General features: G+C 43.2%; 1 protein-coding gene across 7 annotated transcripts in view; it reads right to left on the bottom strand.

The window, feature by feature from the left end:
- The window catches only part of LOC126094569 (protein kinase C and casein kinase substrate in neurons protein 1-like), a 550603-nt gene that overhangs the window by 275707 nt on the left and 246964 nt on the right, over nucleotides 1-27932 (bottom strand). The window contains exon 1 of one of the 7 annotated variants that reach the window (XM_049909028.1): nucleotides 26620-26937. The exons of 4 other annotated variants lie outside the window; for them this stretch is intronic. In XM_049909028.1, coding sequence (XP_049764985.1) covers nucleotides 26620-26703 — 84 coding nt within the window. In that variant the 5' untranslated portion in view covers nucleotides 26704-26937. Of the gene's footprint in view, nucleotides 1-16521; nucleotides 16656-26619; nucleotides 26938-27932 lie in introns of those variants that run through there. 2 more of the 7 variants (XM_049909032.1, XM_049909029.1) reach the window with 2 other exon arrangements.

The raw sequence follows: 27932 nt of genomic DNA, 5'->3' as shown, positions 1-27932 counted from the left end.
ATGCAACAATGCAGTTCTTCGTCAAGCCTGAGGGATATAGTGCAGAATTGCTCGTTTTGGAGACTCGGTACCGATATCTGAGAAAGTAGAGTGAACGCCTACGTGTTGGTAAGTGCATCTCATTAAGACGCCTGAAGATGTAGCTGTGTAGCTTCGGAGTCGATAGTGTGTAAAATTAACAGATTGTTAGACTGACTCTTTTCGTGAGGTTGATTTCAAGTCTTTAATTTCTTATTATTCTCTAAAGTAAACAAAGTCATGTCAATGTTTTGAACCTGACGCCGTGGTACCTTCCCATCAATATGGAAGAAAGGAGATCAAAGAATTTAAGAAGTAGGTAAACATTATAAGCGCACTGCTCTTGTTGTCACGGTCAAGCGAAGTATACCCTAAACTCTGACTAAGGGAGGTAAATCGTTCAACTGCGACACCGTATATAACAGCTCAAAAATATCTGAATTCACACATTTCTTAATATTTCTAAATGCCATTTGATCAGTGTGTTAAACATGGAAATCAAATTAATATATCATACACAAGGATGATGGCACATACCGATGTGTTTATGCAATTCCTGTATAAGTTCGCTTGAGCTCTCATATGCTATTATAATGCCTTTTAGTATAGTATTGGGCTATTTTTTAGTTTTGCCAAAGCGTCCACTTTTGCAAGCATACTTCCCTTCAGTGTGGTGGAAGGGGGGAGGGTATAAAGCACGTGTATCCAAACGGCTGCCAATATGTAATATCAACGTAACGTATCAATGTTGTCTGTTGGGAAATGATGCGAGCTATAGTAAGAAAATTATGAAGTAGATGTACAATCGGACCAAATCAGGGCTTTGAATGGAATTCAAACAAGCTTTTGGCCTCTTCGTTTCTATGCAGAAAACTACTGTTCGGTTTGAACAAAGTCTTTACGATATATTGAATTGTACGTAGATAAAGCTACGAGAGAGTGCTGAAAAGTAATGCCTCCGAATTTACATGGTAACTCAGAAAGCCTTTTAAATAAAACAAACGTTATCAACAATCTACATCTTTACTTTTCATGTCTTAGATATTATTTCTCAACGTAGTTACCCTGGCAATAAGCACATTTCTTCCAACAAGAGAGTGCTTGACTTTGTTGACGGAGTCACAATCTCACCTCTGCTTGCACCGCTTCCTCAACTATCTGAGTTAAGCCCTCGAAGGTTATTTAAGTTCTGGAAACGTGTGAAAATCGGATGGTGCTCTGTATGGAGCATGAGCGATGACAGTGAACCTAGGGCGTCTGATTGTTGCAAGTGTCGCAACGTTGACGTGTTGTCTAGCATTGTGATGCTGAAGGAAGAGTAGTCCACGTGTTGACGAATTCTTCGGTCAGAAACTCGATTATAGCAAGCTGTTTCTCATGCACCGACATAGTTACGTTACACGCCGCCATGTTACACGTTACAATTGTAGGTCCTCTAGCGGCAGAGGATTGCTACATCCTTCCGCGATCGGGAAAGCAGACTAAGTAGAATCTGCATGACAACTAATGTCTCAACAGAACAAAAAAATCGGAGTCATTACTTTTCAGAGGCCGTTATTCACGCGGAGAGATAGTTACCCAATTATTTGTGTGATATGCGTTAGCTGTCAGGGGTTTTGTAGAGCTGATGCAATATCCCGCCCAAAATCATAGTTTATAAATCACCTCTACGAATCCAACAATTAACAGCTACTGACTCCCTTGCTCAACAGAAATACGATGTTCCCATAACACATCTAAGGACGAGGAATGTTCTCTTACTAGATATTTGTAGTGGTGTATTTTCGATTACGTGAGGGGCAGTTTCTCTCTTTTTCAGCTCAAGCAAAGCAGTGGAGTTAGTGGCAATCAACTCGGACCGCCTCACGGTATTCTAAGTCATTAACTAGTCAGACTAAGGCTAGCGGGTGAGCAGCGACCGAGTTCCATAATGAAAGGCTGCGTAAACAATGCGACCGATGAGTAAGCAATCTAGTAGCGGAGCCCTGCATCCGACTCTGGTGTGTCAACACGAGACGCTTATTTTTGGCCAGTCATTTTATTTTTAGTTGCCTATTTCACTGGTGGCCATCAGTTCCGCCGATTTAGGGCAGTTTGCGGAATTAACACATCACCCACGTAAGCTGTGTTTCTTTTGGCTGTTTAAAGAGTTCATCGACTGGACGCCGCACAGCTATTTCCTATTAGACACATGATGTTCTCAATACAGCCGTCACTAAATATGACTCCTTTCCATGTGCGTTATCTCAGAAGTTCGTGAAAAATGTTCTCCGCACCTACTGAACTCAGTTTACAAGTATTTACTCAACACTACTGATAATGGACGAATTTTATTTCGCTCGACAGACACAAGAAGCAGCCGAATTGTAGAGATGTACAAAAAGCGCTCTGCTGCCTCGGAAAACACATTAGTTCGGCTACTTTACAGGAGCATGAAGTTGTCAAAATCTGTTAATGATCGTCTGCTACAGCTAGACAGTAAATGGGTGAAGAACATACGAGCAAAAGATAATTTAAAGCAATGACACTATACGTATGAAGAAAAACCAATTGTAGATATCCTCAAACGGCAGTACATGGTTCATCTAGTGTGTCTGACATCACTACTAATAGTGTAAGACGTTGAATCATATAAACAGTAACGTGTCTTCGTGATCAAAACTTAGTAAAACTTTAGTGTCCTTAAGCGAAGAAAATTTTTGGGAGAGTAACAATCCATCAGGCTTTTTAAGAATTGACAACGTTTCTGAAGCATGCTACTGAGGTGGAAGTCGATTTTTTTTTTTTCGAAAGAGGAAGTCAGACATTTCATATTCACAGCTTTTCGAGAATATGGTTGTGTACACAGAGGAGGTAACGGTGTAATCATTCAGATAACGGGTGCGTTAACTCCAAACATGTTTCATTTAGTGTCGACAAGGAATCAGATTGGAAGTGTACTCAAAATGGGCTTTCGGCATATGTGTTGCTCAAGACTAGCAGCCGATACTACGAGGTGTTTCCGAAAGATTTAACCGATTTCACTACACTATTTCTTCTACATGAGGGAAGACTTTAAATGAGGTGTGGAGGAATGACAGCCCATTCTTCCTCAACAGCCGACTGCTGGGACGGTAGTGATTTTGGACGCTGGGGTCTGGAGCAAAGTCTACGTTCTAACTCATCCGAAATGCACTGCACTGGATTCAGTTTGGACCTCTAGGTAGATCAGTCCATTTTAAGAATGTTATCGCCTACAAACCATTGTCTCAGAGATGCTGCTTTATGACAGGGGCATTGTCACGCTGATACATTCATCGCCTCGAAACTGTTCTTCTACTGTACGCAGTATACAATGATATTTTCATATCCTTCCGCATTTAGAATTTTCTTATGAGCAATATGGGACCAAACTCTACCCACTAAAAACACCATATCGTGATTGACCGCTGCGGATCACTAACTTACAGTCATCCTGTGTCCAGTGGCTCCACCTCAAGCGTCGCTTAGCTGTGACTACAGGAATGTGCTGCTTATGAAGACCTACTGGACCACTGTATCCCATTCTTTTTAAATCCCTAAGCACGGTCACTGTGCTAGCTAGACTGCTGGTAGCATTTTGGAGCTCAAGACTGATCCCTCCACTGGCTTCATGTGCTTCTCTTTATTTTATTTTTATAGGCTCCCTCCACGATGCTCCATGGTCCCCACCCGTCAGTACGTTAAGTCTGCCTGGTCATAGTTTAACTGTGGTTGTTCCTCCGTCTTTCCACGAATCACGTCGTAAACCGTCTACTTGGGCAACTTTAGAAGGGTTGAAATGTCCCTCCTGGATACGTTACTCAGTTGACGTCCAATGACTAGTCCACGCTCGAAGTCACCGAGCTCTCGTGATCGACCCATTCTGCTGTTACCGCTTGTCTACTGACAGTACAATACTCCTCCCGCCTACTTTTATACTGGTAGGTCCGCCTCTCCTGGCATACAGGGGTCAATTCCACATTACACAGAGTGGACATTACCAAAACCGATAACCTGCGGCGCCGGCCGGAGTAGCCGAGCGGTTCTAGGCGCTACACTCTGGAACCGCGCGACAGCTACGGTCGCAGGTTCGAATCCTGCCTCGGGCATGGATGTGTGTTATGTCCTTAGGTTAGTTAGGTTTAAATTCTAGGGGACTGATGACCACAGCAGTTAAGTCCCATAGTGCTCAGAGCCATTTGAACCACTTTTGATAACCTGCAGCGACGGATTCCTGATTGGAAAGGACGGAAAAAGGTCCTATGAACGTGTGTCCGGAAGTGTATCGTTGCTGCGGTAGGTGGCACTGATGAATGGAGGTTCCTCAGACCACGTGCCACGTGTTCCTTGTGTGTTGCATGGCGCGTGATTGACGCCGCTTACTGTAAGCAACAGAACGGTCCGGTATTCACGTCGGGAAAAAGCCGAGATGGTGTCTGTGTACAGTTAAGCAGGTGGAAACGGTCGAGAGGCAGTACGGTCGTCCAAATCTGGTGTACACACAGTCTGCCGCCTCCCTGCACGTTCGTCTGCCTGAAGGGACCCATGATCACACAAACGCCCAGAAGGGGCTTGAAGTTTTTTGTGATGTGGTTGGTGCCTGAGGATACTTGTTTTGGTATAGCAGTGCTGCCTCTCGACCGTTTCCACCTGCTTGGCCGTAAGCAAACAAAATCTCTGCTTGTTCCCGACATGAACACCGGACCATTCTGCTACTTACAGTCCGCTGCGTCAATCACACTCTCTGCAACACATTAGGAACACACAACACGTGGTCACATCAACTTTCATTCGTTAGCGCCATCTACCTTGGCAACTAAGCATTTCCAAACATGTAAATAGGACCTTTTTTCCTCCATTTCCAGTCAGGAATCCATCCCTGCAATTTTTGTCGATTTTGTTAATGTTCACCCTGTATAGGTGTGTCCGGATAGTTTTGTTCAGTTGGTGTGTGCATAGAGACTAAAAGTTTACAGTGGCGACCACTGTAAGCTGCCAGTTCATGTGGCTGCCGGCAGGGGCCTCCCTGGTGCAGATAGCTCTATATCCGTTTGAATAGCTACAATTCCATTACGAATGTGCGGAACGATTTAACAATGAGCTGCCTTAACGGTAGATCATCAGGCGTAAGGAGCATAAAGATCTCTGAATGCACAACTGGGCTCCAAGGTCGCCTGATCTAACTGTACGAGACTAATTTTTTGCTGTTTTGTCAAAGACTCCATATACGAGCTAACCCTTCCCTTGAACTGCGACGCCGCGTAGCAATAATATTGGGTACATCATGCAGTAGATATAGTCTTGTGTAATCGGATTAATCATTTTGAAAAACACTGCGTTATACATGAAAATGTACGTGGTTACGGATATATGAAACCAAGCAGTTAACAAACCCGGCGAACCACATTAGAGCAGTACTTGGTAAAGTCTGACTCACCACGCTGGTGCCAGGAACTCCTGAAATTTAACCGCTGAACTCACTGGATCAACTAAAAGGTCAAAACAACAGAAAGATGACACTGACGATTAATAAAGAGACTTGAAACAACTTTCTGAATTTCATTAATTTTTGCAGCGCTTTCATGAAGAGTAAAACTAACATCACACACCGTACGGCCTTGTACAATGTCCGGTCACTAACAAATAACAGCCCATCCCAAAACCGGGTCCTTACGTTTCACTCATTCACTTACATACCACTGTTACACTAAACGTCGCCCTCTTCTCTGTCAACATCAAGTACTTTAATGTATCCAGTGATATTATGCTCAGAGTCTCTCCTTGTTCAGTTTACAATATTATGGATGGAGCAAGCGAAAAGAATCTCAGCTTAACACAAAGTACAGGCAATACTTTCATCCATTCCTTTTACACCGCCATCCTTACAGACAGAACGATACTGAACTATACTAAATTGACGTTCTTCTGAATATTATCAGAACAATAGGAACTTAAAACCTGATAAGCCTATATCCACACATTTTAAGTATGTAGGCCACAATATTAATGTTCCGAAATTGTGGTAAAGGATAGTCCTTAGTTTAGAAATCTGTAAGATCCTTCTCGTCAGCTGTTTTATAAGGGCTTTGTTCGATCCCGACTTGGCTGATTGTGTAATCTATGGCTCGGCATGATCTTCGTATAATTATCACAATGGTTAATTCCGTTTCTCTTAGTTTTCAACCAGCTATCTGTAACTGAGTCTTCATTTCATTTCAGAATTTTCTATAATTTAAAATTTAAGCGTAACTCAAGGCTTTACACTTTAAGCTACAAATATAAAACTGCATATGTTGGTATCTTGACTAACTTCCTGTTTTATGGAGTATATTTTACATATTGGGTCTAATTACTACCAAGTCGAGCTCCCTAAATACAAACTAACATTATCAGGAACTTCGTAATGACTAGATGACAGTGCTTGCGTAAAATATATTTTTAAAATCTTCTTACGTATCGTCGTAAACATTCAGCCATGTGGCCTCAGATATTATTCTAATGTTCGTGCATTTGGCCAGTTTTTGACTGTAACGACAGGAAGTATGAATTAGGAAAATAATACATACAACTGTTTGTAGTACATGTATTGAAGATTGTTCGTATTATGTAACTATGCTTCCAGTAAGCAGCTGGCGGTAGGTATGTGACTGGATACTGGCCCGGCATAATAATAATAATAATAATAATAATAATAATCCTATGCAGTCAGTGTCCAGTAAGTCGTCATTAAGTTCCTCAGTTTTGTGGGAGCTGCAGAGCAGTATAATATGTATGTAACTATAATTCATATAATACTTTAAATGCTACTACCTGACAAACCCAGTATTGTCCAGGTATTCATTTTGTCGTTTTTCTATTAGAAACGAAAGCAAAAAACGAACTGTATTTGTAGTGGAGTATTTAAAAATTTCATTTACGTATATTCGTTACAACATATTTGAAATTATCAAACAGTCGTACGATGAAATATGCATAATGTACAAATGTGTAAGTATGGTATCCAAATTAAGAAACGTGATTCCAGACAGTTCTTGTACGTTGGGAGTAGCTGCCTCGCGAGTCTAAATGTCTGTGGCAATGCCTCCTCATAGCTCTATTGGCGGCTATCGTTTTCGCCTACAGCCGTTTGTGCTTTGCAGTTGACAGCTGAGAGATTTGCCAGGTGTCTGAGATTTCCTTATGTTAACTCGACTGTAGGGCTGCCTAAATACTAAGGAATAAATGCATTAAAACTCCATGCATGATGCGGCATTTTTTCACGAATCTCACCGTTTATGACGTCAGATCTTCTGAACTATGATAGGTAGGCGGTTCTTGCCCTCACAACGATTGTTGCGTGAGAGTAAGGGATGTGTGTACCAAGTTTGGTTGCTAGCAGTAGTGTGGTTGAGGAGGACATTGGAAAACACACACACACACACACACACACACACACACACACACACACACACACACACACACTTTTATAATCTGTATCTTTTTTTTAACGCTTCATGTTGTGTTGGAAAGATAGCGAGACTTGGCAGTACACTACCCTTAGATCCTATGATGCTTATATACACTGAGTCATCCTAACATTCCTCTAAGTCTGCTAGACTCGACAGCTATTACACGGGGTGCTGATACCGCACACATTTGCAACACGTTCATTCACATATATTCCCATTAAAATGACACATTTGAATCTGTTTGCAAGTGATTTGTAACTCGCAATGTCTCCTTCGAATTTTTTACAAATTGCACAGTTGTGACGCCAGATGTAACATCCAGATAGAATTCGCAATCAGTTTCATAATTGTTACAATTCTTGAAATTACAGGACGTATGACTAATGGATAACATAAGGGCAACCAGCGTTTCGGAGCTCTATTCCTGTCGTACGAATCAATTATAGAACTCTCACTAACGGATATGCACCGATACCCATTTTCTAATGTCGTTACGGAGTGTTAATGAAGTACGGTGTTCTAGCATCATACACGAGTATTACATAGAACGCATGGATACTTCTGCCACAGGGAACTCGCGATTTAAGTTGTCTTGTCGAGTCACGAAAGGATGGCACCAGAGTCGTTTCACAACAGTCACGACTGTGCTTGTCACAAAAAGAGTGTCTAAAGGCAGCCGTGGACGCAAAAAGGAACACCGTTCGCCCCTCCGCTTTATGCTACGCCAGTCTGTTAACTCCGGGCAAACGAATGAATGATACACGCTAAAACGTAGTAGCAACCGTAGTTGAAAATCGCTGTTGTGTTCACCTCTCATACGTGTGAGTCCATGCAATTACACTTACTCTTTCAAGTATTTTTAGAAATGCGGCCGCGGAACTGAATTAGCCTACCATTCACATCGATAAAATAACGTTCAATTACTATTTTAAAGTCAATATCTTTGCAACACAATAAAATATATTTACTATTCCTGCGTGATAGGTAAGTGTGCAGACTCTTGTACCAACCACAAGGGCCACAGGAACAACGTCAGGCTGCGTTAGTTTTGCTGCCTGCGGGAAAACATAAATAGGTACAATGACGACAACATTTTCTTAACATCTGACACCCCTAGGCTTCTGCTCATGGAGACCTAGGAAACCTGAGTTTAATCGACAAAACTGATTTACAGTTAAGGTGCCGTGAGAATGCTTCGAAACGTTGTGCTTAGCCAATCCCGACACTTTCTAGTCGACAATGAAGTCATTTTTCGAATCTACAATGTAACAGTGTTTCTCTTACTTCCAGAAACAGTGTCTACTCGCTATGTGGCCACATCTACTGGTAATTGTGGTCTGCCCGATACTTCTCATTACACCTGCTTCCGTTCCCGCTGCCATGTCACCGACAACAGACCAAAGGCTTTCGAGGGGAATTGGAAGTCATTAGTCACCTGGGCTATAAAACTAACGACTACATTTCGTGCCGTGCGTATTCGGTATTACTGACACACATATTCGTTACAAAATATTAGTTATTCGTTACTGAACGTCTTTACTGATCACATACAGAATAAGTCAGCTGCCCCTACCGATGTAGTTCTGTGCAACCCGCAATGTTGTATCTTGCCTTCATAAACCAGGCGCGAGATTTTCATATTTCCTCGCTTGGTACGCGCAAACTATTGGTCCCATAGAAAAATGAACACGATCTTTCTGTAGGAAATTAAATGTAGTTCGACTTTGTACCGGGATACGTTTTTGGCAGAGCTCGTAGTTTTTGAGTTATTCAAGAAAAACGTACAAAGTGAATTTCAAACGCACCCTCACTGCCACGCTTGCCTCATCGGTCAGGATTTCAGGTATGTTGTTTATGGCACCCCCTCCTACCAGTGTTCAAAAATTTGCGGCTGCATGAACTATTTCCCACGTTCGATCTTTTTCGCCTTCACTGACAGGACTTATTACGCCACCAGCTTACTCGAGTACATACAAATTGTAAAACTGACGTTTGTGTAAATTTTACCTAACAATTTTGTGAATTTTAACAGCATAAAAATAATTACATCCTTGTATTCGTCAAGCCTTCTGACTACGAAACTACTGTGCTTCGAAGGGTTAAGTCTGGATGTAATTGTCAATGTAATTAGCTTTGAAATAACGTTTACAAAGTCGTTTTCCTTCCTTTACCCTCGTGAGTACGTTTAAATTAATAATGTTAACGAAACAGCCGGCCATTCTGGTGGCTAATCAATACGAGACCAAAAAAAGTATATCGGGAACAATTCGAGTAGTCGGAAATTTTTGTATAGTTGTACGATGAACATCGTACTGCTGAGGGAAGAGAGTGGGGGTGGAGGAGCGTTTGAAGATCACTTTTTCAAGTTTTTCTTGAATAACTCGAAAACAGTGGGCTCAAGTGAGAACATATCCCAATACACAAGTTAATTACATTAAATTTCCCGCAAAAATGCCTGATTCATTTTTTCTGTAGGACTAACAGTTTGTACGTCGAAAGCGAGAGAATACGAAAATCTCGCGCGTGGTTTTCGACGGCCGGATACAAGAGGGTGGGCTGCATAAGACGACCTGGTAGAGGCAACTGAATCACACTGTATAATCCCCCCCCCCTCCCGCCCCCTAAGTTATCGAGTTGTGCGAACGACCGTCGTCATGAATGCGCCATTTGAATGAGACGTCTTCCCTCGACGGATTTTTCTCTTCTACATCCTTATGAGCAATCTAGACGACATTTATGTTAGCACCTGAAGTTGCAACAGTTGACCGAGCGAGGTGCCGCAGTTGTTAGAACAATGAACTCACATTAGGGAGGAAGACGGTTAAAATCTGCGTCCGGCCATCCAGATTTAGGTTTTCCGTGATTTCCCTAAATCACTTCAGGCAAATGTCGGGAGGGTTAATGTGAAAGGGCACAGCCGTTTTGCTTCCTCATTCTAGACACAATCCGAGCTTGTGCTCTGTTTCTAATGATCTCGATGTCGAATGGACGTTAAACCCTTTTTTTGCTTTAGTCAAAGACTTTGTCATAACAAAGTAGGCCTAATACCAAACTGAATCGCCACGCCTCTGCCGTAAGGGAGCCACCATAGGCTGACACGGCATTCTCCCTCACGGCGGCTGGCTTCTGCTGTGGCAAGATACGTAAGGTAGATGGACGGCAGTGGTCCGGCCACTTTGAGTAGCCTTGTTAAAACCCCGTTCATCGTGGGGAAAGAAGGAATTGGATTAAGAATACTGCCGACTCCACCCGAGTCGGACACGAGTTGCGTGCGATGAAATGAAAACAAGGCGAGTGATAAAACGTATTAGGTACCCCGCGTCACTAACTAATTCCTCGGTCGAGAATAATAAACTGTAGAAATAAGAAACTGCCGATGCGGAACTAGCGTGCAGAAAGAAGATAGGCGAGTAATGAAATGATTCTGTTACTCCAAGACAGTTGGCGGTAACGAAATCGGAGGAATACCAAAACCCCTGTCGGATAAGAACTGACCCCAGGGGGAAAAAAAATGCGAACAACAAAAAGATCCAGGCAATAACAAAAGGGTACTTCGAGTGTCGGGGAATACTCGTTACAGCATGTAGACGGGGTTCCGACACTGGTCTAAATTAAGAAATGTTTCGCTATACAGCAACCTAAAGTCAGCAACTACAGAAGATTACGATTGCGGAACAAAGGAGTAGCGTGTTGTTGAAGGCGGCCACCACGGTATAAAAATTACGTGTAAAAATCAGCTTATTTCAGTAGGTGGAGAAGTCGCGTGTCACTCTAGAGCTGTGTGCCTTGTTCCTGAAACATATGTACGAAAAGCGAACAGCAGACGGCGCCAGCAGAGCGGCAACACTTCACGGGCAAGAGCAGCTCTCCAGACTTCCCGGATGGAAGTCAAGGCTACGGCTGCGGTGCGCACCTGCCAAGTCCATGTCACGCTAAGCTAGCGCTCTCTCTCTCTCTCTCTCTCTCTCTCTCTCGTGTGTGTGTGTGTGTGTGTGGGGGGGGGGGGTAGAATGGACTTTGCAAAAAATGGTTCAAATGGCTCTGAGCACTATGGGACCTAACAGCGGAGGTCATCAGTCCCCTAGAACTTAGAACTACTTAAACCTAACTAACCTAAGGACATCACACACATCCATGCCCGAGGCAGGATTCGAACCTGCGACCGTAGCAGTCGCGCGGTTCCGGATAAAAGCGCCTAGAACCGCTCAGCCACCGTGGCCGGCAATGGACTTTGCACCTAGTAAACCTAAGGTGTTGTCCCGGGTGCACTGACTACACCTTCGTCTTGTGGAGCCATAGTGAGCGACAGCTCGGTGACTTTCTTAGACCTCTGAACAGTCTCCATGCCTACATAAAATTTACCATGGAGGTAGAAAAGAACCAACAGCTTCCGTTTCTAGATGTGATGGTTACAAGAAACTGTGAGAACCTGAGACAGAGGGTGTACTGAAAATCGACACACACTGACAGGTACCTGCACAAACTGTCAGACCACCACCCGAGCCACAAAAAGAGTGATGGTTAATACGCTCGTAACGTGCGCAAGACGAATATGTGAGCCGCAGCACTTCGAGCACGATATGCAAACACCTGCAATGCGTTCTGAGGAACAGCGGCTACTTCATCAGTTGCATAAAACGTGTCACAAAATGTAACACTAGGCGAAGCGACACGTCGGAAGAGAAATGTCGGGTACGACATTCCTGGCGTACATCCCCGCGGTGACGGACAGAATCGGCCGTATATTGCGCAAAAACATGGCGTAAAGACTATTTACAAACAGAGCAAAATGAACAGAAAGAGTGTCTCAGATCGGCAACGGACAAAAGTGTGTGTCAGGAAAGTCTGAACGATCCTTCAACACCAGGACCCCCGAAAATAAACGGTACTGCAAGGTGGGATAATTGAAGAAATCGACCGTGGCGGAGGATGCGTCGTGTGAAACAGACCACAAAAGAAACTTCGTCGACACGGAATTTCTTGCTGCGGAGAAGAACTACCACGCCCGGATGGTTCAGAGAAGCCATACAGATCCACAAATACGACAATAGCTTCAACAAGAAACCCCGTAAGATGAACGGATCCTGGATTTCCGCGCTGCAGCAAATGACCGTTGCAGGTAACAAAAGCAGGACCACAGCGGCAGTGACCAGAGGAAAGTACCAGAGACAGGAGCCAACAGGCACTTTATCAACAAGGGGGCACGAAAGTCTCAATAATTTTGTACTTTTATGGCTTTTTATTTTGCTCCTTTCCAGGCAAGTGTAAGCTTCCATTCTAAATAGTGGAAGCCAGTTTTGTTCCTAGTGTTGCTTCTTATGCTTAAATCACCAAAATCAACAATGAGACGCAGAGAAAATGTCACATTTTATTATAACTATACTATGTCACTTCAAATTCAATAACCACATCAATGAATTTTGAGGTTTTACATTTCTAGTGTCCCCTGTGCACTGTAGGTACTGATAATAGATCATGTGATGTACAGAACAGAATGAACGGTTTTAATTTGAGTAACAGGCTGTTTACCGCAAACTAACATATTTCTCATCATTTCGTTTATCGTTCCTTCTGATGCGTCCGTAGCTCGTGGTCTGCTGGTTATCGTTGCACACCATATCCTGAAGTCCCGCTTTCAATTCCTGGCCGAGCCGTGGATTATCTCCGCTCGATGAATGGCTGTCGTATCATCATCACCATCATCATCACCATCATCGACGCGCAAGTCGCAAACGTGGCGTCAATTAGAAAAACTTGCACTAAGCGGCCGAAGCACTGCCGGGCAACAATGCCATACGATCACTTCGTTTCACTTGTTGCTTCTCAATTGGGCTTTTTATGGTGCTCGCAAATTTGTTTTAGTAGCGTACGATGGAAAGCGATTTGTACATGACAAAAGGAAGACTCTCAATACTGACCTCTGTGTAACAAGTAGTAACACACACACACACACACACACACACACACACACACATACACACGCGCGCGCACTCTGAAGTGCCACCTTAATGGGTGTAAATCGTCTAACATGACCGTTGCATTCAGTCAAATATGAAGTGAAGTATCTTGAAACACACACACACACACACCTGGTTCTCAGAAACAATGATATGGTACGCACTGTCATTTTGCCTTACACAAACCAAAAAAGAATTACGGTTGGTGACATTTTGTGAGCCATGTATCAGTACATAGCGGTGAAATAGTATTCAATATGTTCAATCCAGATAGCTTTCTGGAACGCAAACAGTAACTCAGAATATCATTTGCGGATATGTTTTTGAAGAAGAAGTCGATAATGAAGTGCACAGTTAGTTATTAATACCAGTCTGAAAACCCATCTTAAAGAGGACTCCAACAAGAGCATACATTGTCTGGAAAGGTATCTTGTAAAAGTGAAGAATTACATGCATGGTTCAGTGCAATGAGAGTCACTTATTTTCCTCATTCCCCAGCTGTAGTCAGAGTAGCACAAACTCAGCGAACGCTTGAAGCACTTTTTTCGCATATGTAGCTCTCTATCGAGCTGGTTATATCAATTTTAAGAAGGGATTAGTCAGGAGTCTTGCTACCTGTGTATCACGGATCATTTTGTCATCTTTAATAAGGACGGGACCATTTTGTTTATTGACAGGCTTATTTTATCCTTTCTAACTATTCACCATGGAGATTTAATTTCATTTTCATAATAAATTCTGACAAAAGGTGTAAGGCTTTTTATTTTCTCCTCGATAAAAAATAGTTTTCATTATATGCAAGCAGTTACACATCTGCACTTATCATTCTGCATTGTTCTCCCTTCAGCAACGTGATCTTTTCATGGTTTTTAATATAAAAGATTTATTTGTTACACCATTGCTACAGTATTGCAGAATTTCCATTACGAAACAGCTGGTAAATGTAGAGAGAAATTTACAGTTTACATCCATTGTCTTACACACCTCACGTCAAACGATAATTTGCAGGTTCCTACTGTGACATTAACTACTTAACTCTTGTCCCTATTAACATTTGACTATGATTTTTCATTTTGTCTATTATGGCTAACTTGCCATCAAGATCCAGAACCCATCAAAAAGTAGACGGACATTAACTTTGTTGAATACATACTCAAAGAGAGAGAGAGAGAGAGAGAGAGAGAGAGAGAGAGAGAGAGAGAGAAACGAATAGGTGCGTTTTAATTGTAATCATTATCTGACATTTTAATCTGAAACGTGGTTAAGCGAAGATTCCTTGATATTCCAACCCAGAGGGTAGCTGATATTCCACGAAATGTTCTGTTACAGCTGCAAGGTACAAGATGGATGACGTGTGGTGGTGGAAATTTGTGATAAGTTCCTATGGAACCAAACTGCTGAGGTCATCGGTCCGTAGGCTTACACACTACTTAAACTAACTTAAGCTACGGATAACACACACACACACCCATGCCCCCGAGGGTGGTCTCGAAGCTCGGGGGGGGGGGGGGGTTATTTTACGTTTAAATTGCCGTATTACGAGGAATAACTAGTCGTGCAAACCATATAGCACACTCCACCCTGGGTTTCCACCTATCTCTGAAACCGATCACCTGACACCGCAATGTTTCCGACCAGAGACCGTTGCTATGTTTACATTCGAAACAAGTGAGGGATGACGAAAACTGAACTGCGGGAAGCGTTAATCACTGTCGTTTTCACATGTTAAGGCCTGTATCGACTTTACCCGTCCGCTGAGATATCGCTTTTCCGATTGTCGTTATGTTTAGACAAATGACCTGTGTAAATTAGCTGTTCCGATTTCCTATCTAGTCAGAACCGATGGGTGTTTTTCTTCAGTTCAATATGAGATGCGAAATTTCTTCGGTGTTTCCGTCCAGATTTGTCGTTATTAAATAAATAAATAAATGAACTCGACGAAACATGACAGCTCGAGCACGTTTCAAACGCAGATGTGCATTTACATGGAGGTGAAGGTCGACTGTGGAAGAGAAAATCCTGCAGATAGAACCGCATTTCCAAAATCATTATTGGATTGTTTAGATGAACAATCAGAAGCGGCATTGGGAGCTCCATATAGACCTAAATAAAGTAAGTGAGTAATTTGCTCTATGATTCACAATAGCAGGTTTATGTATCGAGAGATTAGATGCATTGTTTTCTTCTTTAAAAGGGAAATATACTGTAAGGGCAGTCTATACATAACGAATGGCATGTTTTGATATACGAAACTTACTTTTCACGATTAATTATACACAGTCGTGGTATGTGCCATTTGTGAAACCTAAGCACTCGGCACAGTCGAGGTTCAGATTAGCTATGTAATGTTTATTTTGTGGGGCATGGGAAGCTGTGCTGTGCCGGCACTATATATCCCCAGTACAGCAACTTCGAACTAATATCGGCAAATGTTTGGCAGAAAACATTAACAAGTTCTACGTGTTACTAGCTTCTTTTCAACACCTATCGATTTGCATTAATAAAGTTCGCTGTCTCATTTCAATCACCGTCGTTATTTTACTGTCTCAGCACATGAAGTTAGTTTCGAGTGTAGTGTAGCAATACACTTGCCCCTTTCCCCATTACTGCTTACTGACAGACACGTTCCTGTATCTCGAAGAGTTCAGATGTATTAATATTTCCGGGCTACTTCGTTCCAAGTGGAGATAGAACCGACAGTATCCACGGCCAAACAACAAAATTTCTGTCTTCATTTTAGGAGCAGCAAACATTTTTGCGAAGCTAGGTTTACGCTAGCTTTTAAGAATTTATGGACGCTTCACTCTAATCATTGTGCTTCCAGTTGAAGCCGGAGTAATGTGCACGTCAGCGAGACGCACCGTCCTTCTGGTGCATCACCTTTAAGCATTTAGCGCAAGTCTGCTAACAGCCTGAGCCGGCCGCATCAGATACGGAACGGCGTCTGCAGGCAATAAAGCTAACAGGTTGCCTGCACTCACTACGGGCACCGTGATACAATGGCCGATGCAGTACATTCCAATGCAGCTCGGCCGACTCGCGAACAGCCTCAAATTGCTGTAACAGTAACAGAATCGGGAAAAAACTATAGCTCGTACCTGTGCCACGTGCTCTTGCTCATTGGGGAGAGAGGGGTCACCTGTTGACAACTGCAGGAACAGACCTGGTATCTTCACCATCGATATTGAGTTGCTGACAAATTTACCACTTATCGTTAGCCACTTACGAATCGGAAGAACGTTGTACACCGCGATCCTAGGGATCTCAGCGTAGCAACTACGGCTGCAGACGCTCTGCGCTCCATCTATGAAACCGGCGTGGAGTTAGCTGCCTGTGACTGACGCTGTTCGCTACGAATTAGTGCCTGGCTCTGTACGGCGGTGGCGCTCGCTACGTTCGCAGCACACTGACTGAAGGCTTCTATTGGCGCCTCTCAGCCTCGACTACAAATGCATCGCACATGCAGGCTAATTACCCCGTCAGGCTCATGGGAATTACACTCGTAAAAATGCTAGGGCACGCTGGGCTTTCTTCACTCTAATTAATTTAAGAAATACAGTACCCAGCGGATTTTTATATACGAAGACATGTTTCGGATTATCACTCACCTTCAATTGGCGTAATACTGATAACTCCTTCAAAAGTTTTCGTAGTTGAATGCTGAAGCTGCCTTCTGTTCTGTAGCTTGTTGCAGTGGCATGCGCAGTTGCAGGAATCGGTTATGGGACCGGGGGGGGGGGGGGGGGGGGGGGGTCGCGGCACAGTTATCTCTCTTCCTACCCCCAATCCACACACCCCCCCCCCCACCGTGCCGTCACCCCCATTTTCAATGTGCCATAGATGCCTAACATTTTTATAATAATAGCAGTCACCAATCGAATAATTATTTATCACGCTATGAGACCAAGACGCTGCTGTGTTCGATTGTATTCTTTATTACAATAGCCCTATTTCGGCGTGTTTGCCATCTTCAGTTTATATCAGGTGATCTTGATATCCATATAACACGGATGTCTCTCTGCTGTCACACTACTGTGTAAGTTTGCTCCTTTGATACTGGTGGAGCTAAAACAGGCGTTAAACTTTTGCTGGAGCAGTTATTCGTGAAGTTGTTGATTTATGAAAGTTTATTTAATAATGACGATACTTGACAGCTCTACTGACAGTTGAGTCGGCGATGCCATATGGACATCAATGCCACCCGTATGGCAATCAAGCCGAAATACACCTATTTTGATAAACAATACAATCGAACACAGCAGCGTCTAGGTCTCACAGCATAATATATAATGTCCTTATACGACATACGACGCACTACGGCCAGCTGAGTACAAAATCCAAAGATTGTTTTGAAGACCACAGTGGTTTACTAAGCATGGTCGTGTTGGAGGTGGTAAGTTGTTGCCTTCTTGCGACCTCTGAACTGACTTACCCCGTCAACAACAGGGAGATCTACAGTTCACCGTGGATTCCAAATCACAATGCAGCCCGGAATATTTCACATCAACATACACTGTCACTGGGGAAAGAAGTGGTAAGTGACAGATATGAATCCTCTGTTTGACCGGGAACTGAACCAGAACCTCTGGATTTGTTGCCTGCGACTTTACCACAGAGCTACCTAGCCAATATGTATAATGCTTTAACACAACAAAAATTGTTTACACAGTTTTGGCATAACGTTCAAGAAATTGCAGTTCAGAAGGATGTAAGTCGGCCTTGGTGGCCTAGCAGTGAAGTGCTTACCCTGAAGCAGAGAGGTGGCGCTACGTAATTCCGTACGATCACGGATTTTTCAGTTTGTGTTCTACCCTAGCCTTCATATCTTGACGTGAGGAGTCGCCAGAAACAGAACGTGGTTCGGATTCTACGTTAAACTGCAGATCCCCTTTCCACGGTTGGATACCTGGGTTACATTAGGGGCACGCAAGTTCCCCAAGTGGCGTCCAATTCAAAGATATCCTCCAGCCCATAGAGCCACACGAAATTATCATTATTTACAGAAATTCTGCATTTAAAATTATTTCATTTGAAAATCTAGACAACAGATGTGTCACACAATTAATTTAAGAACAGTAAGAGTAAATCTGCCATAACTCTGAGAATGTCATAGTTTATACAATATACAATATTAGTGTACACTCAGTATTTCACTAAGCACTGCGGTTATGAATAAAGGTCTGTCTACAAATGCCCACGAGAGCGCGTCAATGAGGTGAACGCCGTTTCTTTCAGTCGTTTCTGCCTACTTTTGGGAAGTCAGTTATTCTGTTACTCATTTATATTTCAGTAGAGGACGGCCTTTTGCCTTCCCTCACTCAACGTCCAGTGCTTTATCGGTTCTACAAGTGGACGCACGAACCGTATCGGATTTGTAATTGACCGCAGATGTGAATGTGCAAATTTACTTGCTTGAAACATTACTGGCAACCCCACACGCAACCACTGGAAAGCCTTGAATGTCCTGACAACCACACACCAACCCCCTCTTCCCCATGAAATACCCTACCCCCGCCACCCACCCGAGTGCCGCGCCTGTATAGCGCAAGGAGCAGCTCCAAATTACAGGACACAAGGCAGCTCGAAGGTTCATAACGCAGTTGATAAAACCATTCTATTGATTAACATATAATGGTATCACGCAAACTCTACAGGGGCGTAAGGCCGAAACGTGTCTTGTATTATCGCGAAACAGTGGAGAGTGTGCCACAGATATGATGTACGAATTGTGGTGACAGTCATTAAAACAAAGCCATTTTCTGCTGCGCCACGACCTTCCCATGAAATTTCAATCATCAACTTTCCCCTCAGAGTACAAAAATTATTGTTGGCGCCCACTTACATAGGGAGAAATGATAATCACAATGAAATAAGAGAAATCAGAGCTCGAACGGAAAAAAATGTGTGTTCGTTTTCCCGAGCGCTGTTGAAGAGTGGAAGGGTAGAGACGTTTAAAGGTGGTTCCATGAACCCTCTACCAGGTACATGTAGATTTAGATGTATGTATAACCAACCTTGTATAAAAATTGACTGGCTGCTGCTTTTTTCAAGTAATTCCATCCATAGCGACGGAGTTCACCCACCAGTAACGTGGATAAATAGATGATATATTTCAGAAGAGACAATGGGCGAAACCGACTAAGCTGCCCCTCTATTATTCTCTAATGGTGTTTTCCAGAATTTGTTTTTTGCCTTCTAATAGAGACAGTTTACTACTGGCATTGAGAGGAGGAAACAACTGCAGACGGTTGAAGGAGGTCATGTTTTACCCTCTTAAGCTGCTGCTGATTTTTCTAACTGAACAACCACAACCAGTTTAGATCCGCAAACCATCTACGGATTCCAGTATACCAACAAAAAGAAAATAAAGAGCGTTACAAAACTGAACTGAGAGGTAAGTTCTTTCCGTTGGTATACAGGAAGCCCATACTGGTCGGTGGACCGAAACTGCCTGTTCGATAGAAAAATTTTATCAGCACGTCTTGGCGGTATATCACGACACTACCTTCTTAAAACAGAAGGTTGAACCGTGATAATACACTAAGCAAGCCTTCAGCCAATAGTACATACAATCAGTATATTAATGCAGCGTGGGGTAGCATTCAAGTTACTTAGTATCTTCTCCTTTTCCTTGTGCCTTTGTCCCAAATCGGCGCACGATCGACATTTTTACGAACAGATTTGGCATGGTTACTTTAGGGGGTAGCCGCGGACGCTCTTCCTGTCGGCACCCCATTACACCCCTCCCCCTTTCCACGGGACGTTATGTGTTTACCCCCAACTGGCTGCGTCAAGTGAAATGGGGCGAAAGTTTTCCAAATGTTTGCGAATCGTCTAAGCGAGACAGGGATACCGGCCTGGTATTCATCTATGGGATTGTGGGAAATCGCCTGAAAACCACAGCCAGGCTCGATGGCACACTGACCCTCCTCGTAATTCCGACGGGCGGATTCGGTCTGGGGCCAGCTCACCTCACCGTCCGGGAAACGAAACTTTAACACGCTCGGCTATCAGGGCCAATATTTAAGTTTCTTAGTTCATTGGCGTTGTTTTTTAAATAAATAATGAATTTATAAACTCATTTACCAGCTTCATTTGTCAATGAGCTTTAAGCTAACTGGAAGGAGAAATGAATAACAATTTTCTGGAGTTATGTTTTTGTTCCTTGTTTGTCGTTACCCTACCCATTCCACTACAAATTCAAGACGTCCTCTTCGAGTGGAAACATACTCAATCCCGAGAAGGTATCCTTTAGCATTTGCTTCGTTTTGTTGGGTGTCCGATGTGGCTTCTTGTTAACCTATTAACGGTGACGACCTCTTCCTGCTTGGTATCATAATTACGTAACTGGGGGCAATGTAGTACGCCTGTTGAATAGCCCTATTGCGCCAGCTCTCACAGACAATGAGTGAAAGCATGTGACGACAATAGGGTCAGGACGTTAAGTTCTAGACTATACAGAACCTCACAAGACCAGGCGATGCGTCGGCAATGAGTTTCAGGCTCTCGCCTCTTTCATTAGACATCCATTCACGGTTATCTGATCTCAGCACTATGTTGCAAGGAATAAACGTAATAACATCCAGGTACACATTGGACATCGCATCAGTATGTTGGGAGGAAAGCTACTGTGAGACATTTTCTTAAATCCTTTCTTAAGAAAGTATCTGGAATATTTCCTTGGCGTGAAATGTAACTAGTGGGCACAAAACTTACAATTTTTTTTTCTGTAAGCCTTCGTTCGCGATTATAACCCGTTCTCCGTGACCGCTCACGCAACGCCGCTCACCCGGTAACCATTCAGCCTTCCAGCAATTACATCTGGAGTCCTTTCGCTGACGCTTCTTAGCCAACACTGCAGTTACATTCGCTATAGTTGTATGCTCTGGCATGTTTAGTTCTCCGGCTTGGTGGCTGGAGGGAGCGTCTGTCACGCTTTTCCCTGCAACGTCTTGACTTGATTCATGTATGTGTCTGTCTGAACTGGAGTTACATTTGTATGAAAAATTTCTGATCCAACTTTCGCACTGTCTTATTGTATATGACCAAGGAGAGTGCACTTTCACTCAATCAGGTGAGAGATCTCTTACTCTACGCTGTACTGGATTACTATATTATTCACGAACAGTTTACGTTAATAACCAACGCTCGGAAATTTGGTTCCCAGTGCAGCTAAAATGTCAATCCGCTACTTCTCAACAGAGTACACTGAAATATAGCACCCTTGATTGCTGCTAATGCTACTAATGATTATTATGATGATGATTTATATGGTTGTTAGTCGCACCATCACCACATGGCATTCGAAGATATAGGAGCGAGATTGTATCCTGTGTTTTCGGTTGTAAGAATTCAATCATACGTGCCATACTCGGTAGGAAAATAGTTGCCGACTTTGATAAAATTTAATAGTGACGAGGGTACAACTAACAAGTAAGATCATACAAATTTTTAATGTTTATAAATTTATTATGTTCAGGGATAGAATTAGAAAGATATTTAATTTCCATGCTGGTTTCGAACGCTAACACTGAATGTAGTATCCTGGTAATTCTAAAGCATCGACAGTTATGGGCCATCTGTACAGTTTTTCGTGTTCACAGCAGCTGACATTTGGAAGAACTACTGCAAGAATAATAATTAGACATTCAACGTATAATGTTCTACTTTACACTATGCTGAATGCAATTTTTCATAAACTTGCTGTCAAAGCAGGAGCAAATTTCAGCAAATTGCTTCCCTCTCATTTGATAGTAAGTTACTCTACTTTTCGTGTGGAAAAATGAAATAAAAAGGGTTCAGTTGCTTAAATTGAGTCTACTGTTGTAACATTTTTGTTGCAATTTTTAAAGTATATTTACCGCGTCTATTTAGGCTACGCACTGCTCACCCCCCCCCCCCCCTGCTGCATTCGTCGAAAAACAACTTCTGCCAAAAGTCACTAAAGCAGCTGCGTAAAGATTCACTTTAATTTATCATGTCCCTGAGAGAGATAACGAAATAGCCAAAATGAAAGCAATATGCTGTCTCTAACAACGGCAGGATCATCTAAAGATGCACCATGCCATTAATTGAGAGCATCCTCTACTAGAGTTTTGACATTTTCTGTCCTGTTTTGTGATGTGCATGTTGCAGAAGGAACTGTCGCTGCAGTCTACAGCGCAAGCAGGTTCTGAGGGTTGGTATGATACCACGAGCATCTTTCTTCCCTCCCCTTCAACACAAAGACACGGCGCGGTAAAAAACCCGCGGTAGCAGTAGGGGAGGATAAATCGCCTCCGTTCCTTTTGATGGGTTAAATCCAATAGCTCCGCACGGACATGCGGATGACTGTCAGGCAGCGCATATTTTTTGCCAACGTGACGCCGTTTGCCTCCGACAGTGCGCCTATTCATCAAGAGTAGCTAATTCTTTCTCAAGCGATACTGACGAAAGAATCCAGTTAAAAAACTATTTCACATATTCTAGTCTCACATCGCAATTTGATAGTGAACTAGTTATCTTTTCATTATTCACCACAGTCATCATGATGCAACTAAATTAAGCTATCAGTCGCACACTATTGTTGAGTATGCAGTGAAAAAAACTAGTTCCTGGGTACTTAACGTTTGATGCGCTTTATGTTATAATTGTTGCGGACGAAATGTATACAATATCTAGGAACTGTTCCCTAAACTCAAGAGGGCAACAGTTATGTCCAATTTGGACTAAACAGATTCCATATAGAAAGGTGCACCACGTGGCGCTGAAAGCTACAGTGAAACTATGGCACATCCATCAGCATAATTATATATACCACAAAAAGGGAAGGAGTAGTAGAGTTTAACGTCTCATCGACAGTGCGGTCGTTAGTGATGGAGTACAAGTTCTGATTGCGAAAGGGTGGGGAAGGAAATCGGCCGTGCCCTTTTCAGTTCCGACATTTGCGTAGGGCGATTTAGGGAAACCATAAAAAACCAATATCTGGATGGCTAGACGGGGATTTGAACTGCCATTCTCCCGACTGCGAGCCCAGTGCGCTAAGCGCTGCTCCACCTCGCTCGGTTTCTACATGACAGACATTCCGTCTCATCTGCTGTGTGGAAGTTAAATCCATAAATCATCTTCTACCAGCTGATACGTTTAAGTCAAGTAGGCAACAATTCAGTTTTAAAACATCTAATTCAGGCACTGGTTAAAGTGAAAGAACAAATGGCATTTCCTTCTTTCAATGACTTTAGAAAACGGGAACATTTAGAAAGTTTTCTTATCTTTCGTGAAACAAATTTAGCTTGTTACTGAACGGCTTAATAGAAATTCAAGAAAAATAGGAATGATATACTCATTGTGAAGCAGGTCGTATGTAATTTGCATAGCCAAGACAATGAAGTGATTTTGCTCGCGGAAGCACGCATTTATCAAACTAAAAATTGCGCAACTCACAACTGAACATTTTGAGGGAAACGAGACATTGCCAGCACACAAATTAGCAATTCAACACTGCCAACTTTCAATTATGTTACCTTCCAACATCACATCTGAGTCTCGCTTTATTTTTCTTTCTGTCTTGGTCAGTGTTCAAGTTTCTGTTCTATACAAGCATATGGTCCCAACGTAGCTCGTTAAGAATCGTTTCCTGGCAGTGGAGGAGACAAAGTCAGTATTTTTCATTTCTGGATAAGAGACACTTTTGCGTACGCTATTCTAGCTTTCACATATATTGTACTTCTGGAAACCTATGTGCGACAACTTCCGAGGTATGGGACACCTTTTCGCTTACAATGTGCACCACTGCGTTCCGATTTTCACCTCTTGCGCAATTAATGATTTCTATTTAGCTTCTGTTGATCGTCATATCGCACTTCTCTACAAAAATCTGGTTTATTCGCTGAAGTGCCTTCTGTAGCTCGTCTTCATTCCTGCCCAATAAGCCAATGTCTTTGTGACTACCTCTCTTACTAAATTTAATAGTGTGACAGTCCTTCCTTGTTGGAAAAGTAACCATTACGATTGGCTGAATGGAATACATTTGCATTATGTGCTAAGTCGGGAAAATCCTCTAGCTCTAATGACGCGGCGGCAAATTTTAGCCACGAAACAAGCACGTCTGTGTTGGCAACACCCAACTAATTCAGCCCCGCCTGGAGTTCCGTCTTCGCATGTGCAAAGCCAGAACCCACCGCCGCCCACGCGAACTGCTGCTGGCACCAGTACACACTCGAAATAGCGGTGGTTCTAGCTGCTTTTCTGCCAGTCACTACGTACACATCCAAGCGTCTGTTCTCTGCTCAGTGTACAGTTGGGCGGGCAGCTTTTGGTAGCTATAACATGTGCCCTTTCATTACCAGAAAAAACTTATCAAGTATTACGTCCGTTTTTAAATATGCAACCATCTCGCTTAAAAATCTGAGAAAGGGGCACTCAAACGATCCAGTCTTCTTGACAGTGACCAATATATATCGGTTGACCAGAAGGGGACATGACACAGCAATCTGTTCATCACAAGCACTTACGAATGACAGACAACAGAATAGCTGACTCTTGTGCGAAGTAAGCTACTTCAGATGATATCGAAAACTACAGAGAAGCACCTACGAGAGGAGATATTCAGCATTAGATAAATCATCTCGTTAGAAAAGAGAGCGACAAGTGACAGACACTACGACATGATGACGCCAATAATACTTTGGCATCGTGCGCTCACTTGCAGACGGCAATAATTCACTTGCAGACGGCAATAATTATTCATTATATATTCCACATGACGTTCCATCATGGTCAATACAAATAATGCTTCTGAAACATCAGTTACCCTCTTCAGTCTCTTTACTGTTTTTATCAAATGGCATTTTAATATTTAGCACATTGTACTCCTTCCTCGTCGACCCAGAACGACTTATACTACAGATATATAACAGACATTCATAAATACACAGCAATGATTTTATCAGATTGTAAGCTAATTTGCTATTTCTGTATTAATTGCCAAAATACCGTAATTATGTATTAATCTGTTCTGTTTCATCCTAATACATTTCCCTCATACCTATTATTTATGCAGGGGGCTCAATGTGTCACCAGAAACCCAATAAAAAAGCGTGCTAGTCGCCGAGGACACACATGCGCCGAAAATCTTTCACTTTTGTTGCTTGCCGGTTAAGCGTCGGAATGCGTGCCTTCCCGTTGCCTGTTGTCATCGTAAACAGTATGAGAGTACTTGTCGGAAGTAAACCCTACGAGTGTGGCATTACAGCATAGGTTCCGGGTTCGTTTTGCCTCATTGGCTCCACATACTGGAAGCCTGTGCTGAACAACTAACAAAGTAAAGTTTCGGTTTATTTACGCGTCTGCATTAATATATCCGAGACGACACAAAATTTTAAAATTTTCGGTTTCTGGTATCACCGATTCGGTGCGTTTGAGAAACTCAATTTGACAGGAACTGCGCACAACATATCGTACTTGAAAGTTCCTTAGGCACCTTACCTTAATACTGAAACGGTAAGCATATTTCACTGGCATATGCAGACTACGTACTTTTATATGATTAATATGAATATCATCATTCTGATTCAAAGATCTGAAATTACTTTTTACGGTGATTAAATCCACGATATTCAACACGTTACTAACAACAAAAAGTATGAATACACCGATAATGTTTGGTTTTGGTCGAAAATTAAAAATGTGAACTAAGGAAAAAAAATCAGTATTATTGAGAAACTACTGCTGGATGAAAAAATTGCTAAATTAATATTCCTCAACGTGTAAACAAACTTGAAACAATTAAAAAATATCACATCGCGGTCGGAAATGCAAAATTCGTGATCTGGTTCAATCGCAGACTATCACCGGTAGCAACACGTGAGAATTTTGTAATGTAGTCTAAACCCCCAGATTCCGGAAGGGGTACGTGCCCCCTACTGCCGCACCCTTGCACACGTATATGATGACTTCACTAACATTACATAGACATCTAACCCAGTATGTCCTCACGGTACACAGTGTACTAAATAGCGGTGCAATATAGGAAGAGAAACATTTGCTATAGCTTTGAAATTTAAAGCGTTTAGAAAGAAAGCAGGAAACGAAATCAGTGGCATACATATGCGAGGCGAAGCACAGGTACGTGATCACCAAAGCCGTAAAATTACGTCAGTGTTAGCTACGGATGTGGGACGGCGCTTGCAGCACGAACCACGCCGCGTCGTACATACTGATGGCTGCGAACGACGCACCGAGCAGCAGGACACGCCGCCCGATATCCTAGGGTTCGCTTCACCGGCTCCAAATCGCGGCATGGCTTGTCCTTACACAATCCCTCCAACTCCTCTGTGGAACCCGTCACTCCGTCCGCACCATTAAGTCAGGTGAGACAACACAATGATCCATAGAAACGGCGCCCAACACCAAACGAGTTCTTGTTTCACTTCACAAATACGCGTCGGCCGCCTACGTTGAAGCGCTCGATCTATCCGTCACATTTCCCGGCACTCGCGGCTCGGAGCAGTAGCGGCACCCAGCAGAGACGCCTCCCTCTGGGCTACTGGCCGCACCGCACGCAGAGGTCACCGGGTTGGCAGGCTGACAAGGCTCACCGCCACGAAAAGATACTGGGACCCAACGCGCCTGCGCGATCCTCATCTCCACAGCATCCAATTCACGGCAACGGCCTATGATAGGAATGTGCAGGTTCCTCGTTTCTCACATCAGCTCGCACGCTCACGCACAAAAAGAGTAGCCAGGACAGGTGGTCTAGGGCGTATCAGAAGTGGAGGGGAAACAAACTGTATGCAGTGGGAGGTTACACATGGATTGGATCACGACTTCCCGCGAACGAATTAGTCATAGCGCCACTTCGCTCGTCCAATCACAAAAATACGGGTATGAAGACGATCTTCCCGAGTACAGACCATAAAAAAAACTGGTTTGTGAAGGACGGTTTTAGAGCCGTGTCTATATTGGAAACACTTAAAATGGGGTACAGTCTACGCTGGACATGAATGGCCTTGATTTAGCCAAAAGAAAGAGAGCCGTACTGCACTGTTGGTGACAGATCTCGAGAAGCTGGTTCAACCGCTTGACTGGGAAGTGTTTTCTTCCTCCGAGGACGTCGGCTCCCTTCTCCGTCGTGTGTGAATCAGTTGAGTGTATGTAACAGTAATGAATGTCTGTGTAGTGTGATGTACCGTATGTGTTTTATCATGACGAGAGAAAGGAGAGGGTGAAACCCAGCGCCGGCACATAGCCTACTCCTCTGGAACAGCAACACATGGTGGGCGCAGGGAACTTCACCATCCGACGGACGGATCACTATCAACAGTATCAGGTGCCCTCATTCCATGGGCCACTATGTAGAGGTATGGAATTTAATCCACCAGATTGGCGCAAAGTTTGGTAACCAGGAGTTAACGAATACTCCTAACATTTCTTCCGCCATCACGTTTCCTACCGGCTACTTCCGAGTCGACTGCCACCGATGTTCCGTGCTTTAGCGACCTCGGTTGTGGAAGTACGTAATGTAATGGGG

This window comes from Schistocerca cancellata, chromosome 8 (genome assembly GCF_023864275.1).
Source record: "Schistocerca cancellata isolate TAMUIC-IGC-003103 chromosome 8, iqSchCanc2.1, whole genome shotgun sequence".
NCBI lineage: Eukaryota > Metazoa > Arthropoda > Insecta > Orthoptera > Acrididae > Schistocerca > Schistocerca cancellata.
The sequence above is the reverse complement of the archived record's forward strand: the minus strand, read 5'-3'. Positions and strand labels throughout refer to the sequence as shown.